We start from the raw sequence: 16,924 nt of genomic DNA on the forward strand, positions 1-16,924 counted from the left end.
CCCAGCAGCACAGCCTTGTCAAAGGTTGTATGTGAAGTTCAGCAAATGGAAGAATCATTATTGCTGTCCATTAGAGATTAGCTGGACAAAGCCCCTGGTAGATAAGAGTAACAAGACAAACAGCCGTGGGTGACAGCTTGCTCCAGCACCTGGTGGAATCCAGGCTTTGTCAGCCTTTTTTGGAGGCTTGCCCAAAAGCCTGTCAGGACTGTAGTCATACTCTTACTCTGCACTGCAGGGAACTTAATTCACCTGTGCATGTCAGATTTTGGGGAGAGTTAAACTAACTTAACTTCTGAGTTAATGGGGTGGGTTGATGCACTATTAGAAGGACTTTCATCTCCCTAGTTCTCCTTCTTTTAAAGACAAATCCTGTAATTTGAATTTTGTGAATTTCCTCACTTTCTTGTCCTAAAGGAAGCAATGTGGGAGACTTGATTGCTTCCCCTTCTGTTTCTACAGATGGTGATGTGGTAAATGTAGCCAAGCCCTTCTCTACCTAGGAGACATTCTCCCCTGAGGAGCAATCCCCTTTTGCTGGACATGCTTACAGAACTGCACAGCCATGGACCTCAAGGAGAAATGTCAGGTAGGTTTTCTAATAACAGTCATACCCTGCTTAAGTGTTGAGTATTTTTAAACGTCTTTATTATTTTGGGTCAAGATTCACATGGTGGAATTATGTAGTGGTATCATCCATGGTTAGTATGGAAATTGAGAGTTCTGTCATCTTCACATCCCTGTGTCAGCAGAGAAATCCTTTGCAGGGTGGAGAGTGAGGCACCACAGTGGAACAGCTCAGGTGGGGTGTCCTCTGTCACTGTGCTGTGTCTCTTCTGTGCTCTAAGCTGGAGCTCCATTCCCATGGACACTCAACTTGGCTTTACTTGAAAGGCTGAATTCACTGAAAAATTTTTTAAATAAACCAGGGCAATGAAATCATCTGAGTCCAGTTTTGCTGATGGTAACTTGGGATCTCAGCCAGCTCTGGTGAAAGAACAGTCTTGGCTTTTCTCTCTGGTGTCACTTTCCCCACCACATCATGAGCTTTTGTCTCTGTTTCCTCTGTGCATCCCTTCCTTGCTGTTTTGTTTGCAGGGTGAGGAATGGTTTTGTTCATTAGTGAAGTACCTGTTAGGGACTCACAAAAGACACTACAGCGATGTAAGTGACTTTTAAAGGGCAGTTTTTCACATCAGCTGTGGCATTTGCCTGCTCAAGTGCTTCTTTGCTGGGTTTCTGCTCTGAGCTGTGCTGGACCAGGCTCACTCCTGCCCCAACCTGGTTCTGGACATGTTTGACCTATGTTGTTTTATACCAAATTGCTTTATTACCATGGAGTTAACATTCTAATGAGGACAATTATCTACTTGTTCTCTTGTTAATGACGTCATGGGCTAATCTGGTATTGATCATTTTCAGAGATGATGCAATTACCACTGTTTGGAGGGATGTGTTCTACATAGGAGCAGAGCGGGGTGTGGCGGGGACACTTCCACTGTAGGTCACTATATTTGCACTTTCACTGTAGGTCACTATATTTAGCTCACCTTTCTCATATGACATTCTTCACTGTACAGTGCAGGAGGATCATATCAAATTGCTGGGACAGTATTGTAATAGACCTTTAAAAGGCGTATTAGGAAGGTGTCCTGACAAGGAGGTTACAGGGGGAATAATGGTGTTCTCAAGTCCTAACCTCCTCTCCTGACTTGTTGAAATTTTTTCTCCTTCCTTTCTGAACAGGCATTAAAACTGAAGGCAAGAGATCACCACAGTCTTTTAAATATGAATTAAAAATATCCACAGATACATAAAGCTGCATTTTACGACTTACTTTGTGTGAATTCTGAGGAAAGACCATGATTTTATACTTGTTAGCAACCCCAAGCAGGGGGCCTGGAACTAGATGACCTTTAAGGTCCCTTTCAATCCAAACAATTTTGTAATTATTATTTGGTGCTAAGGAGTTTGCTCCTTTTTTTTTTAATACTGCAGATCCTCGTTCCACCCCATCTAAGGTGGAATCCATCTTCCTTCCCAAAGTGAAGAACTTAGACACATACACCATGATAAGGGAACAAATTAACCTGCTTTGTAACCTCAGCAGTAAGTTTGATGTGCTAGGTTTATTTTTAAATGCTAAAAATAAAATGAACCCACGTGAACACATCAGCCCCAAATCTGGCTGAAAGCAATCCCTTCAATACATGTGTATGTGATGGAGAGTTAGCACTCCTGGAGCAGGAGAAGTGCTGCAGCACAGACATCTGTCACTCAGATGAGAGACTTGTCCTCTGGCTCCAGTTGGCTGATAAGTTCCCTTGTCAGGCATGGCTGAGGATCAGTTTGTCAGGTGTAATGCAGGCTGCCTTCCAGTTTTTGCCAGAAGCCAGACACCACAGAGAAAGGCAGAGAGTATTCTTCTTAAATTAAATGTGTTCATATCTTGTTCTTTCTCCTCCTCCTCTGACTTTTTAATTTTCTGTGTGTTTCTGAAGTGAATTTAATCCTTGTAAAAGGTGCCAGAATCTCTGCTCTAAGACCACTCAGCACACACTGAGAAAGCAGCACTGATTGCTACAGAACAGTGGGAGGCTCCTGAGTTTGTGTTACATTAGACAGAGGCTGGATTTGCAGCCACACAACTAATAAAAATTATTGACATCATTCATTCCACAGTTACCCCTAACAACTGAGCTGTATTGTCCCAGTGTAATTGCTGCAGCCTGGATACAGCCCTGTGCCTCCTGGCCAGAGCCTGGAAACGTGTTCAGGGAGCCTGTGCTGTGCTCACATCACTCCACTTTTGGTCCTTGTTCCAGGCTGCCTAATAACAGCTACAGTCCTACCTTTGGACTGAAAAGCAGCCCAAGTCCTTTGGCATTTCTCATCCTGCCAGTGGCCATGTCTCTGTGTTTATTCCCTGCTGTTCTCTAAAAGCTCAGCTCTTCTTCCAAAGGCTTTTTCACAAACTGATCCTTTTTCCACAGGAGTCTCTCATTTATGCTGCAGATTTTGTATAGGTCAGTCCCTGCCTTTATGCTCAGCCTTCTATTCCAGGACACACTTTATCTTCAGGTCCCAGGTTTTTGTCTTCTGCTCTTTCATTATATTATTTAATGCACAAGTGTATATCCAAATGCAATTTCTGATGCCGGTTGATATCAGAAGGAAGCTAGATAGTACAAATTACTGCCAGCAAGGTCTCTTAGCAGTGGGGTGAACAAGGAGCAGCAGTTTTATCCAGTGCCATTTGTGTCCATGACCAAAGCTGGAGTTTTGAGGTTGGGACCTCTAACTGCATGAAGCACAAGGATTGTTTCTGGTCTTGCACAAGCAAGTTGTTTTATTCACTTTCATTTGAGTCTCCAAAAGGTACAAAGCCATGGGAAACAGATCAGCAAGCACTGTAATAAAGATGTCTTGCAAGCATATTGTGAGGGTTTATCCACTCTTACCCAGTCTTGTTGTTGATCTTTTCTTTTTTGTCTCCTTTTTTCTTTGTGTTGAAAGGAGTAGATGAGTAGTTCCTTAACAGGCAGGAAAGAAAAATTGTGCCATTAGGACGTTTTCTTGTTTTTTTCAGTATGAAATTGTTGTCTTGGAAACAAAATGCCCTACAGAAGGATAAAGGATGTTTTGCCTCTTTCTCTGATCTGCTTTCTCCTGAAGTTACATTAAATAATTACAAAGTGTCTGCTTCCCTTTGGCTTTGGCTCTGGGAGCTTTGTGAGATTACACACCCATGTGTAACTCAGTGCCAACACACTGGTGATAACCAGACCAGGTGTTTATTGTGAATATTGAGGCCATTTAATCTCTGCCCTTCTTGCTTAAAACACAGAATATGGGCTGTGCCTAGTGAGGCATTTGAATCTCAGAAAAGGAAAGGAAAGGAAGTGAAGAGCTTGTCCAGGTGGGGTAGGTGAGTCCTGACACTTGAACGTGGTCTTCAGAGCTGCACAATATGCTGAGACTGGAAGCCTTGGCTTGTCCTGTTGGTACCAGGCAGCTGTAACCCTTGGCAAGGTGTTTGACTGGGCCAGTTCTTTATCCTTTCTGTGTGGAATGAAAGCAATTGTTTTAGTGATTGCTCTGCAGAACTAGGAAGCCCCAGACAGAATTAGGACAGCACTGAAGTAGGAGCTAAATAAAAACTCACTTATAAAGGTGTGTCCCTCCAACAGTGGGAAGGAAACATTCCTGCAAAAGATGAGAATGAGAGAGAAGGCTCATTCCTTCTTCACCTTTCTATACCACCGTTGTTTTTCCACCCAGCCCTTCCCTGTCTACACTTATCCTTTGCCTCTTGTGTGCCCTGCCCAGGTAAATGTGGAGCCCCAGGCATAGCTATGGTTAATTTATGTGCACTTATTAGTTCAGATTGTGTGGCTCAGGATGAATATGGGATGCTGAGAGGACCTTTTGCAGCATTCTTTATCAACAAGAGAACACTTCAGATAGGACCTGTAACCATCTCAACTTGTTTAAATAGCAAATACTTGTATTTTTTAATTGAGCTTGAATCCAAAGTCATCTGTGGGGCAGTTAGTATTCAAGGGTCTCTTGGTCTTTCTCCATGCCTACTCAGGTGTTCCTGTAGTGTATTTTATAGCACTTTGTCCTACCTAATTTGCCATCTGCTTTTGCACAGACCCCTGTCTGTCAGCATCATTCCTTCCTGTGCATGCATACGCAGCTCTGCAGGCAGTGAGCCCAGGGATCCTCGCTGTGTCGGCTCCATCTGATGAATGAACCATTCTCACAGACATCTGGTGCTATCCTGGGCAAACTTTCTTCCCTCTCTGCTTTTTTCTCCCCCTGCTTCCATCCCTCATCCTCCCTCATCCCCCACCCCCATCCGCCGCCTCCTCGCTGGATCTGCAGCGTGACTGGGAGCAGGCTGAATTAATCAGCAGACTGGTGCTTCACTCTGCTGCTTCTGTCTCGTTCTCTGCAGCGCTGGGCTCTGCACAATCTTGCTCCCTCTCCCTCTTTGCTCTCTCATTTTTGGAGAGCAGCAGCAGTGCGAGTTGCTGGGGAAGTGGTGCAGGAATTCAGCCCAGATGCTCTTCAAGCAGGCTGATCTCTGGATCCCCCACCAAGGCAAATGCCGCAAAGTAAGTTCCTCTCCCTTAACATTTAATTTCAAAATGGCTTTCCCTGTCTCCCTCCCCAGTCTGCATCCTGCCTGATGTGATGGGGCATGAAGAGCTTTGAGGTTTTGGGGGAAGGAGGTTATGGCAGGACATGAAACAGAGAGCGATGATTTTAGCTGGGGAATAGCTTGTTTTTGGCAGTGACAGGGAAGAGAAACTGTTTTAAACTGCAGTTTTAACCCCAGGACCAATAGGAAGATCCACACAGGATTTTAGCTGCTGACTCCTGCTCTGCTGCCCCTCTGCTTCATGGCTTAAATTTGACTGTTGCTTCTATAGGCTTTGATCTGTAGCTGTTGAACCTCCTCATCCCTGTGGGATCTGTCTGGCAGTGTACCTGCCAGGCTGGATCATCACTTTGGTCCCAAAGTCTTCAGCTGAAGAGGATGGGAAAGAAACTATCAAGGGGATGAAAGATGTACTGAAGTTCTGTGGATTTCTGGGCATTGCTGGCCTCTGGTGGGGGGGCATTAGCATTCCCTGGAGGGAGGTCTGCACTGGCATAAAGCACTGCTGTGTGTTGAAGCCAGGATAAACACAGACTCCTAACTGCTCTCTGAACTTGGAGGAGTAATTCAACTGGCTAAATTACAGTAATTAAAGCTTAATAATTGTGTAGTGCTTCAAAGTGGTGCATAAACCCTGTCTCTTCCTGCCAGCAGCCTGGTGGGACAGGTAACTGTGGTTGGGGATTTGTTGCTCCAAACAGGAATGAAGGGACAGACAGAGGAATGTACATTTCCAAATTGGGCTGTTTCCTGGGGAGCATCTGCCTCTTTCTCTGCTGCTGGGGAGAAGCAAAGTGCTGGGCTTTGCATTACCTGTGTAGGAAGGTTGATTGTGCCTGTTGGCATCTTTTCTCCGTGCTTTATGGAGAGCATAAAATGTGGATGCTGTTGCATGGATTAAAATGGACCCTGTGCACAGCATCAGTGATTCAGGCTGGCGAGTGCTGCTTCGGCCACATCTCAGAGCTCTGTGCTCCTGGAACTCTGTGTTTCTGCAGGGGGAATGTGCAGGCCCTGTTAGTGAGCCTCAAAGCATCCACACTGGAGCCCCTGCAGGCACCCAGTTACCCAACTGGGGGGGTTCTTTTGTCCAGGGCCAGCAGGAGCTCTGGGCTGCCTTTCATCCTGGGCTGCATGGGGCAGGGAGGAGACAGTTGCTGCCTACTGCTCTCTCCATTAACTTGGGCACTGCTGTGCTGAAGACTCTGCTTGTTTCACTTGATTTGAGACCACCAACAGCTAAGCTGAGGCTGCCAAGCTCACGTCAGGTGCATTCAAAGCAAGTTTAATAGCTGTGTTCCTCATGCCTTCTGGTGCTTTTCCCAGCATGTCCAGGTTTAAAGGCAGTGTTTCCCACAGAGCATGGTCTGCTTGGTGGAGCTGCATGAATTGGGCAGATATCAACATACATTTATTTTTCCTGAGCTTTCCGGTAGCATTCTGGTGGGCTGGTGAATGTTATGATCTTCTCAATCACAACAGTTGGTGGGAAGTCAGTAGACCCATCATAGGATGAGAAACTAAGGCACAGAGGAGTATCTGATTTTCCCACTGTCATGCAGAAACCAGTGGCAGCAGGAATTAGAGAATCCAGCTGTCCTGACAGTCCAGAGTCTTAATCAAAAATTCATCCCATGGAATAGAAATGTGTCGGGGGGGATTATTGATGTAGCTAGAGAAACATTCTTGGTCACTAGAGAAGCATTCTTGCCTGGACTCAGGGAGTCTGATCTCTTAGAAAAAATAGCCAGGAGAGCACCAAGAAAGACAGAAAACAAGACTGGGACCAAGGATGGGTAATAAAGGGAAGCTTCTGCCCAGACTGACTGATGGATTGGCTCTGCTGGTTCCATCTGTGTCACTCTGTAGCAGGGATGAGCCTTTTCAGGCAATCTGAGCACTCAGCAGCTGCAGGTATCCAGGAGCTGCAGCATCCTGACGGGTGACATGCTTCAGAACAAGAATAAATCCCTCTAACACTAGGCTGCTGTATGAAATGCTACCCCAAGAAATTGTGTGTTGTCATGTATTTGATGTCTGTCATCCTTTCTGATCAGACCCAAACCCCCACTTTGTGCCATATTGTGACTTACCCTAAACAAGAATTTCACTTACAGTAATAAATGCAAATATATTTGGTGGAGTTACTCCTTATTGTGTGTTTTTGAAGCTGTGAATAATGCTTACATTTCAGGAGGTGTAATCCCTGAAGTAGATTAATCACCTACAAAGTGTCATTGTTAAATTAAAAACTGCCTTCTTTTTCTGCTAAGGAATGCAAAATAGCTCTCAGGAAAAGGAAGAACATTCTGCTGCCCAGTTTCCCACCTCCAACTGTTCAGATCTGAAAAGCAATTGAGTAGAGGTGTTATAAAAGGAGCCTAGTGAGTGCAGCCTGGAAAGAGGGAAACAGTCTGACAACTGCCTTGCAGGGATTTTCCACCACTCTGAATCAGAAGGGTGGATCTGCAGTCTATGAGAATTGAAACTTGTAGCAAATATTTCGTATTCTGTTCATTTATTTGCTTAAACAGTCTTTGTAAAGGCAGTTACACTCAAGTGTACAGCAGTCTTGGTGAGAATCCCTTATTCTGCAAGGGACTGAATCCACAGAGGATGGAGGATGATGATTCAACCCTCTTTGTTCTGGAAAGCAAGGAATATATTTGTGTTCCTGTATTATTAAAAAAAATATTTGGCACATATTATATCAACATTTACTGGTACAACAAATAAATATGGCTGTGTAATGGCTGTGAGAAAATATAAGAGGACTTAAATCTATTGATATTTTGAGTCCATTTCTCTGTACACGTTTTGGGATCTACTTCTTTGTTCCTCTGGAAGGAAGCTGCAAGACCTCTGTCTTTCATCAGGTAGCAGAGAGTGTGAGATGGCTGATTAACTTTTAAGGTAATTTTAAACGGCTCTATGTGTAAAAGAACAAATGGAATTTTAGGAAGAGAGCTCAGTGATGAATTTGTGTGAGGATGAAGGTGGGCTGCAGGAAGCAGACATGGGTAGGTAGTGTTGCTCGGGAACAACTTCATGTTGTGGGAGGAAAAATCAGAAAATAACCACTCTTTTCCTACCTATCAGCCTGAAAATGCTCCTGCAACCCCTGAGGAAGGCAAAGAGAACCCATGAGCCAGGCAAGGCTATGGATTTAAAATGCTCCTTGGTATTTGACAACTTATTTATGTGGGGGGTAAACTGAAAGGATAAGGCAAAGAAAAGTCTACAGATTATGTGACTCCTCAACTCCTGCCTCTGAGCTGCTTCTTATTTCCTTCCTGAAGAGCCAAACCAGCTCCTAAAACTGGGCATTTGCAAGATCTATCCCAGATCCCCTTTTCCAAATGTTTTCAGGTGAGGTAAGCAGTAATTCAACATGTAGAATATTTACTACCAGTGGAGAAATTCACACATCTTTTCATGTTCCCATCCAGTCCACACCTCAGCACATTCATTGCCTCTAGAAAATAAAATCACGTGCACAAATGAAATGTCCTGCACTGTTTTCCCCTAACAGCCATGCCATAGATCACAACTCTTGGAGCCCTGATATCATCCTAAGGCAGAAGGATGCAATCATCCCCTTTTTACCTGGCTCCAGCTGTGCCCCTCACCCTGGGGCTGGGATGGCCAGGGCAGGGGTCAGCTCCAGAGGAGCCCTAAGTGCACTTAGAGGCTCCTGTGCTCTCCAGGGCAAAGGAGGAAGCAACTGCTCATTTTGTCCTTAGGACTTTCTGCCTTTAGGCACAGGCAAAAGGGAAGTACAGCCTTTTAAAATGCCTCGTGATACCCATCAGGGGTTTGCTTTCACTGTAACCTGGAATTTACTGTCTGCTCTTTCTTTGTTGTTCTTCAGAGGAAGCCCTGTGCTAAGGCAGCTGGGTGGGAAGGTGTCTTGCTGTTTCTGTTTGGACCGGAAAATTAGCAGCTTTCTCTTTGAGTGTGACTTTCCAAAGCAAAGATGTGAATGTTGAGGGTTTTATTAATGAACTGACACCTCCTGTGAACGGCTTCTTCACCCTGGGGTGCTCACTTTCTGGTTTGTGGCAGGAAGAGCACTTGCAGCTGATGAAAGGCTGGAAAGATCCCTCTGGGACAGCTTCAGAGGCCTGGGTTTCCCAAAGGTTTACTTAAGGGCATTTGAAAAATGCCTCATTAGCACTTGATGACTCAGCAGGGCAGCTTTTGTTGAGAAAACCTGGAGCTGCCCCTTGCCAGGAGCTCATGGGGGCTCTTCTTGCCTGTCCCTTTCATTTGGGTCCCAGGCTCCTTCCCTTGGTGCTCACCCACAGCAGGTCACCCCAGTGCCCCAGCTACCCTCACTCACAGCAGTGCAGTGTTTGTTTACCAGATGGTTCTGCCTCCTTTGCCGAATACTCCATGTTCTGAGTGTCAGGATGGGTGTTTAACAATTCCTGCCCTTCCTCTTCCCAGCCCTGCCACACTGCACTTGTCCTTTGTCACCTGCTACAGCCACGTTCCTGTGTGGCTGCCCTTATCTTGACTGACACCGTGCCAGACCGGGAACTCCTGTGTAAAGTCTGGAGCAGGTGTGCAAGTGTTTCAGGGACCTTTTTTGATTACCTCTGGATTTGCTGCCTTTTTGTGCTCGCTGCCTGCTGTGCAGTGGCACTTGCTCTTTCCAGGCACCGTGTGACTGCAGTAGATGTTGGCATTAAGTGCAGCTTTCCTCTCATTTCTTCTGTAGCTCTTGATGTCTAAGCAGACTTTGCTCTTCAGTTGGAGTTCCCATTATTTTTGCTGCCTTTCATTCAGGGTGTTTTATTTACCTATCTAGGATTTATACATCTGTGGGTGCCTTGCTCTGCCCTGGACAGGCAGCAGTCAGACAAGAGAGAGAATCCTGGTTATCCCTTGCTCAGTGTTCTTCTCAGACACTCCTGTTTGCAGCACTCTGTGGTGCAGCAGCACGGCTGGTGCCAGCTCCACTGCCATCTTCTCCTCTGGGAGTCTTTGAGACACTCCTATGTTTAGTTCTGTGCTGATGTTACCTGGGCTGCTTCCAAGAACAACACAGAACTGCTTCCTCTATTCCTAAAACTGACACAGAGAACGAAAACTGCAGCAGGATTATTTTTAGTTCTGTGAAAGTGCAGCTAAAGCAGCATTGCTGGACTCTGCCTGGACAGAATTTGCTGTTTCAGGTTGTGTCTGATAGGTGAGAAGAGTGTGTGTTTGTGTGTGGTAGATGGTATTTGAAAGAGAATTTATGTTCTATTCCACAACACTGTTACAGTTTTGGATTGGACCATCAATGCAAATGAGTCCGAAGTCCAAGATTAGTTTCCAGTAAATGTTCATCACGAAACCATGCAGTTAAGGAACAGGAAGAACAGATCAGAGGCAAGCTGCACTTGCAGAGCTGGGTGTGTGCAAGCAGCCCCTGAGGAGCAGAACTGCTGCAGTTTGAGACCACGGTGGGTTTGGCAGGGCTGGGAAGGGCTCCCAGAGCAGGAAGAGCTGCAGCTCCTACCTGAGCTCTGGCAGTGTCACACTGCTGGGACAGGAGGGACAAACCTCCTGCCTGTTTGTGTTCAGTAGTTCTGTACTCTGGGCACAGTAGGGCACATGTGAACATTTCTATATGCAGGATATCCTATGTGTTGTACATGCTCAATCTGTTTGTATTAAAACATGAAATGCCCATGAGAACTTTTATTTACCACTTCCCTGCTGTAGCCCTCTCATGGACGCCTGCCTGTTCTTCCCTGCTGATTTGCTGTCAGTGATCTGGTACCCACAGTACCTCACTGCAATCTGTGATTTGAAAGAAAGGAGAGTGCTCATACTCCTGGCCCAGAAATGCAAGTGTTTACCCCACTTTGTTGTTACCAACATCTTATGGCAGCATTTTCCATGACACTCCTTTGGGACTGCTGCTCTTTGATGAGCGCTGAGGGAGCAGTGTGTGAACTCTGTGCTTCCTGCAAGTCCAAATGTCTCCCTTGCAGTTCAGCACTTAAAACTCCAGTGTTTGCTCTTGTAAAAGGAGGAGTTGGTGGTGGGGTCATGTCTGGTCCTGAACTGATCTACAGCCTAGCATTCAAATCTGGGAACTTATGCCTCAAAGTAGCCACAGAGGCAGGACTTACACACAAAAATCTGTAGCAAGCAGTGGTGGAAATTACACCACTCTTGTTTTGAATTGCAGATATTCTACTACTTAGTTTTTACTATTGTTAGCAAAATTCATCCTGTATCATTACAATTCTACCATAGCCGTGTTCTGTTGTCTCTACAAGCTGATACCAGTTCAAGCCTGCATAACCTCTGTTTGTATTGTCCTCAGCCTCTACTGATTAGATCTTGTTTCACAGAAATGACTTGGTATTGTGCTTTGATAAAGTATTTATCAGCACAGTCAGGACCGGTTTGTTTACTTGATACTATCTAAGTGCTCTAATTCCAGCCAGCAGTCTAAAGTTCACAGGAGGGAAGATGATTTCAGGAAAATGGAGAATCAGGCTGGTGATGATGAGTGCAGGACATTCACAGCCACATGCTCTGTCAGCCACCAGGAAAAAGCCTAAAAGGAAAATAGGGAAGCACTAACCAGTTTATTTTTCTGGCACCTCAGGATGAGATGACCTCAAGTTTGGGCCTTACCACAAAGAAAGCCCTCACGATCCTGAGAGACCAATTGTCAGCACTGCTGGAGGGCCATCAGAAGGAACGGAAAAAAGGGACTTCATGGAAGGTGAGGCACCAAACAGCACAAGCTGGGCACCTGGTCTTCCCTTCTCAAAGTAAAGATGAGGGCTAAACAGAAGTTGGCTGCATTCCCCCCAAGAATGTCTGGGTGTAGAACTGCTGCAGTCCTTGGGAACAAAGCAAGGAATCTAAGGGTGAGTTTCTGTGAGCTCTTCTCTCCTGGATGCCAAAGCTCCGTGGGAAGATGCCTCTTGCCCTGTGAAGGATCTCAGGACTTCAAGAGCCACTAAGGGCAGTGAGCTTAGAGGGTCCATCTCAGGTGGAGATAAAAGAGCTGTGAAGCCCAACAGTCTCCCCTTGTCCACTGTGCTTGCCTGGGATGTGTGTTGAATACAAATGCCAGTGTTTATGCAGAAGCTTGAAAGTGTTCCTTGGTTGGTCAGTGACAATGGGGCAGCCTGGCACAGAAGGCTTTTCATTCTTCCAGTCAAGAGAAAAGCAGAGAGTGTTCACCCAGACTCACCAGCAGAGTATGGATTGGTGCTGAAGGATTCACACAACGGACCTGGGGTGCTCTGTGTCATTTTCAGGGGTTTTGCAAAGTTCTCTTCTCCCTGGAGCACCAGCTGCTGTCTTCCCCCTTTCCCACTCTGCTTTTCCAAATGTCTGGCTCTGTATTCCATGAGTGCTGACTGTGTGCTGCTCTCCCTTTGCAGGAGGTGTGGAGGAGCAGTTTCCTGTACCATGGTAACCGCTGCTCCTGCTTCCACTGGCCTGGTGCCTCTCTGATGCTGCTGGCAGGGCTGTTGCTGCTGTGCTGCTATGGGAGCCAGCCACAGGGGAGGTGAGCAAAGCTTCCTGTGCTGCTTAACTGAAGCAAGGTGGTGGTTTTGGATCATCTTAGTACTGTCTGTGATTGACATAAGTGTTGTCTCTCATTCTGTCCAGATATCTAGGTGTCAGCGTAGTCACACTGGTAATTTCCTGTCACTCCCTTTCACAGAACTTCAGCCAACTTAATTCTAGTTCTAATAGACCTTAATTCTACTTCTAATAGGAGAGACTGAGGGTTTTTTTTCCTACAGCATTCCTAGATCTTTAAGACTCTTAAGGCATTATCATCGTTAAGGAAGTATTTTGAAACTGGAGAAATTAGTGGCTCATGGGAGAAGTTAGTGTGCTATACATGCATTGACCATATTTGTAAAGTATTTTTTAATTGAGATGGGTCCTTTCAGACCTCTCTGGTGTCTTTATCCTAAAGAAGTGTGATCATGTGTTTCTTTTTGAGCCATGAATCTGTGAAATGTGGAAATAAACAACCAGGCAGTTGAGTGTTTATCTCTGTGGGTGTCTGGCAGTGTATTCTGCTTGTTTACTCAAACCTCATGTGCATTCTGCTTCCTCCTGTTTTGCTGTGTGAAGCCAAGGTGCTGAGATAGTCAATGCCCTGGCACTCTTCCTCCTGCTCCTCTTGGATCTCCTCATGATCGGGCGTCAGGAGAGGCTGAAGTGCAGAGAGGTGGAGAGGAGGCTTCAGACCATCGTTGATAAGATAAATGGTGAGGTCACCTTCATCTGTCCCATTTGCACTTTTCCACCCATTGAATCTTTCCCCAAACCTGATCACACGCATTCCTAATTAAGCTTGCTAACCTTCCCCCGTGTTGCACAGAAGCAGGCTGTGGGAAGTGTGTTCTCCTCATGCCTGTCCTGTAAAATAGTTATTTTGAGCTGTCATGTGGCCATGTGCTTCCAAGCTGTGTGTTAGCAGGTGGGCGTCTGTTATGGCTGTGCTTTGGAGTAATTCAAATCCTCATATCCTCACAAAAATATCTGCCTTGCAGCAGATGAGGAGGGGAGAACACGTGGGGTTGTACCACAACACGGAGCAGAAGGAAATAAATTTCTGTGCATGAGCATCCTCTCAGCAGGGACCTGAGGGGGCAGTTCATTTCAGTGGGGCAGTTTTAAGGACAGCCTTTAGCTTTTCTGTTGTACAGGTTTTTAAATGACTGTTTAGTTTTTAATACCGAGTGGAGAGAGAAGCCAGCAAGGAGGAAGAGAGAGATGATAAGAGACCATGGGAATGGGCTGAACTTAGCACTGGGGGACTTAAAACCACTCAACCACTACAGGATGTAAATCCAGAATTGCTACCACTTCCTTCTTTCTCGTTTGTGCTTTCAGATACACTTGGCAAAGAGGTGAAATGGCCAGACTCCATGTACCCTGACCTTCACATGCCTTATGCCCCATCCTGGTCCCTTCACTGGGCCTACAGGGATGGCCATCTTGTCAACCTGCCCGTGAGCCTCTTGGTAGAAGGAGATGTTGTGGCTTTGAGGCCAGGCCAGGAATCATTTGCTTCTCTGAGAGGGATTAAGGTAACTTGCTTGTCTGATTTCCCTGGCCTGTAACAATTTATTTCCCAGGTTTTTCATGCTAATACTCTAATTCCCAGAGTACAAATTATTGGAGTGTTTGGTTTCTTCTGACCTTGAAAATAGCTTGAAATTCCAGTTCAGTCAAGGATGGCACATAGCTAGCCAGGCTGCATCTGCTCCATGAACTCCCAAATCCACTGGACAGGAGACACTAATGTTATACAAAAGCACCATATTTCCTCCTCTCTCAGGTCAAGGGGAAAATGTAATGTGCTGCTAAATATAAGTGGAGTGAATCTATCTAGTAGGATAATATGACATACAAACCTCACCTTTTATCCTGCTTTTTATGTGCAGAAATAAAGTTTGTCTGCTTTGACCTTCTCCTTACTACTGATTAGTTATAAAAGAAGGTAATATAAAATACCTGATGTAGAAGTAAATTAACTACTCACTTACAAGATCTATACAAAGATTTTACTGCTTGAAGAAGGTTAGAAAAAGTTTTAAGCTTGAAATTTACCTTTGGTGGTTTTAATTGTAACTTTCACTCCAAGTGCCAGTTCTCATGAAATAACCAGATGTACTTGAACACAAGCCTTTGGGCTCTCTGACCTTTCTTCTAGGATGATGAGCACATAGTTCTGGAGCCTGGAGATCTATTTCCACCCTTCTCACCCCCGCCCTCCCCAAGGGGAGAAGTGAAGAAGGGACCTCAGAATCCTCAGCTCTATCGTCTCTTCCGTGTGTTGAAAACCCCAATAATTGATAATGTCAGGTGGGTTAAATGTGGGCACAGTGCCTAGCCAGCTGTCTGTGTCCTTGTTGCTGCCTTCCTGCTAAGCAGGTGAGGAACCTGAGAAGTTTCTTGGCAATACTGCTAATTTACCCTGCTAAGTGCCTCACTCTTATTGTAGATGTTGTCTTTTGACAGCCTTCCCTCATAGCATAGGCTGAGCACAGTGTTCTGATCAGGTCTGCTAGGAGGTTTATATCCAAGCAAAGTGAAGGGTTAGGGTCTTGGTTGCTGAAATTTCCAGCTGTTTTCTGTTTTTTAGGTGGTGCCTGGAGATGGCTCTGTCACGGCCTGTGACAGCCCTGGATAATGAGAGGTTCACTGTACAGTCAGTGATGCTGAAATATGCTGTCCCTATCGTGCTGGTAGGTCTCATTCCAAGCCTTTGTCCTTGAGAATAGCCATGCTTTGTCAATAAATCTGAAGAATTGTAGCCATCAACAGGAAGTTGTGGCCAGGCTCACTCATGCAGCTGACTCTGTGTGTACCTTGAGCAGTTCAGAGATGCTGAGCCACAAAGCCATGAGAGGAGGGAGGAACTGCAGCAGCAGATCAAACATATATTTTTCATACTTTCCCTAGGGCTGAGAATGTTACAAGGCACTCAAAACACCTTCCCTGCAAGTGCCAGTGTTAGGTGACAGTGTCATCTCTGAATTGCAGGCTGGATTCCTGATCACCAATGCCGTGCGCTTCATTTTCCAAGCTCCTGGAATTGCTTCCTGGCAGTACACTCTCCTTCAGCTGCAGGTAAAGGAGAGCTCTGAGCTTCACTACACCTCCTCTCCAGAGCACTGCTGAGATGGATTCCCTCTGTGAGGACTTAATTCATCCTGTGACAGCATCCTGGGCTTCCTGAATTTGGAAGCATGCTGGATCCAGGAGCATTCAGTGGAGGAGGACATCAGAACTTCCCTTACAGACTTACCTTTAAATGTTTTGCTCTCTCATTTGCCATGTATGTGTTTATCTATATCTACATATATGGTAGATCCTTTGCCTTTAAACTCATTCGTGTTTATGCCAAATTCAGCAGAAAAAACAGCTGAAAGTTGGTGTGGTTGATTCATGGCCTCCTTCTTTAAACCCCCCTGAGGTGTGCACTGTTTGGCACTGCTTCCAGTCCCCTTCCTTCTTGCCCTGGCCTTTTATCCCCATCCTCTAACTGTGGTGGAAAAGGTGTCATGTGAGAGGTTCTGACTTCTTGTTGTCTCTGTGCTTGTTGGTGATCACAAGGTTTTTTTTTTTCAGGTGAATGGTGTCTTGCCCATCCTTCCATTGCTCTTTCCTGTCCTGTGGATTCTTGCTACAGCCTTTGGAGAAGCCAGAGTGTTGGCCCAGATGAGCAAGGCCTCCTCCACCTCACTGGTAGGTTTCTCTCCACATTAAACCATTGCAGAGACCAGGGCAGGAGATGAAAAGGCTCTTGAAGTGAGAATTCAGCAGATGTGTCCACATAATTGTAAAACCTTGTTGGATCTTTGGTTGTCCCAGCTGTTGTCCCCTCTCCCTGGAGTGCAATATTACTTCTTGAACAGATGCTTTAATTTTTTCAGCCTCTCTACAGATGTCCCAAGGTGATAGGAAGCTCTGGTGATTCCATAATACTCTTCAAGGCATGTGTTTTCTGTCAGATAAATACAGTTTGGCAGAGGGGTCAACATGGAGATAAATGCCCTGTGGTGGCTCTAACTGGGCAATGTGTAGCCACTGAGAAGGAACGAGATACATCATGTCCTCTGTAATGCCTTGTGGGCTGAACAATCCTTTCCTGAGGCTCTGGGGCTTTGTTTGCAGGCGTGGCCTTTGGCTGGGTCAGGGAGTAAGAGCAGTTTCTGGTGGCTGTGCTGGTTTGGGCAGTGCACTTTGGTGGTCTGATGGGAT

At 45.7% G+C, this 16,924-nt stretch overlaps 1 protein-coding gene across 3 annotated transcripts in view; it reads left to right on the forward strand.

The window, feature by feature from the left end:
• TMEM94 (transmembrane protein 94) overlaps window positions 1–16,924 on the forward strand; it is a 50,282-nt gene that overhangs the window by 8,074 nt on the left and 25,284 nt on the right. For 2 of the 3 annotated variants that reach the window (XM_064395558.1, XM_064395561.1), the window contains exons 1-9: window positions 4,895–5,123; window positions 11,784–11,903; window positions 12,574–12,701; window positions 13,283–13,419; window positions 14,048–14,244; window positions 14,871–15,022; window positions 15,303–15,405; window positions 15,704–15,790; window positions 16,292–16,408. In XM_064395558.1, coding sequence (XP_064251628.1) covers window positions 5,070–5,123; window positions 11,784–11,903; window positions 12,574–12,701; window positions 13,283–13,419; window positions 14,048–14,244; window positions 14,871–15,022; window positions 15,303–15,405; window positions 15,704–15,790; window positions 16,292–16,408 — 1,095 coding nt within the window. In that variant the 5' untranslated portion in view covers window positions 4,895–5,069. Of the gene's footprint in view, window positions 1–462; window positions 590–4,894; window positions 5,124–11,783; window positions 11,904–12,573; window positions 12,702–13,282; window positions 13,420–14,047; window positions 14,245–14,870; window positions 15,023–15,302; window positions 15,406–15,703; window positions 15,791–16,291; window positions 16,409–16,924 lie in introns of those variants that run through there. The other variant, XM_064395559.1, reaches the window with a different exon arrangement.

Source organism: Passer domesticus, chromosome 20 (assembly GCF_036417665.1).
Source record: "Passer domesticus isolate bPasDom1 chromosome 20, bPasDom1.hap1, whole genome shotgun sequence".
NCBI classification, from domain to species: Eukaryota; Metazoa; Chordata; class Aves; order Passeriformes; family Passeridae; genus Passer; species Passer domesticus.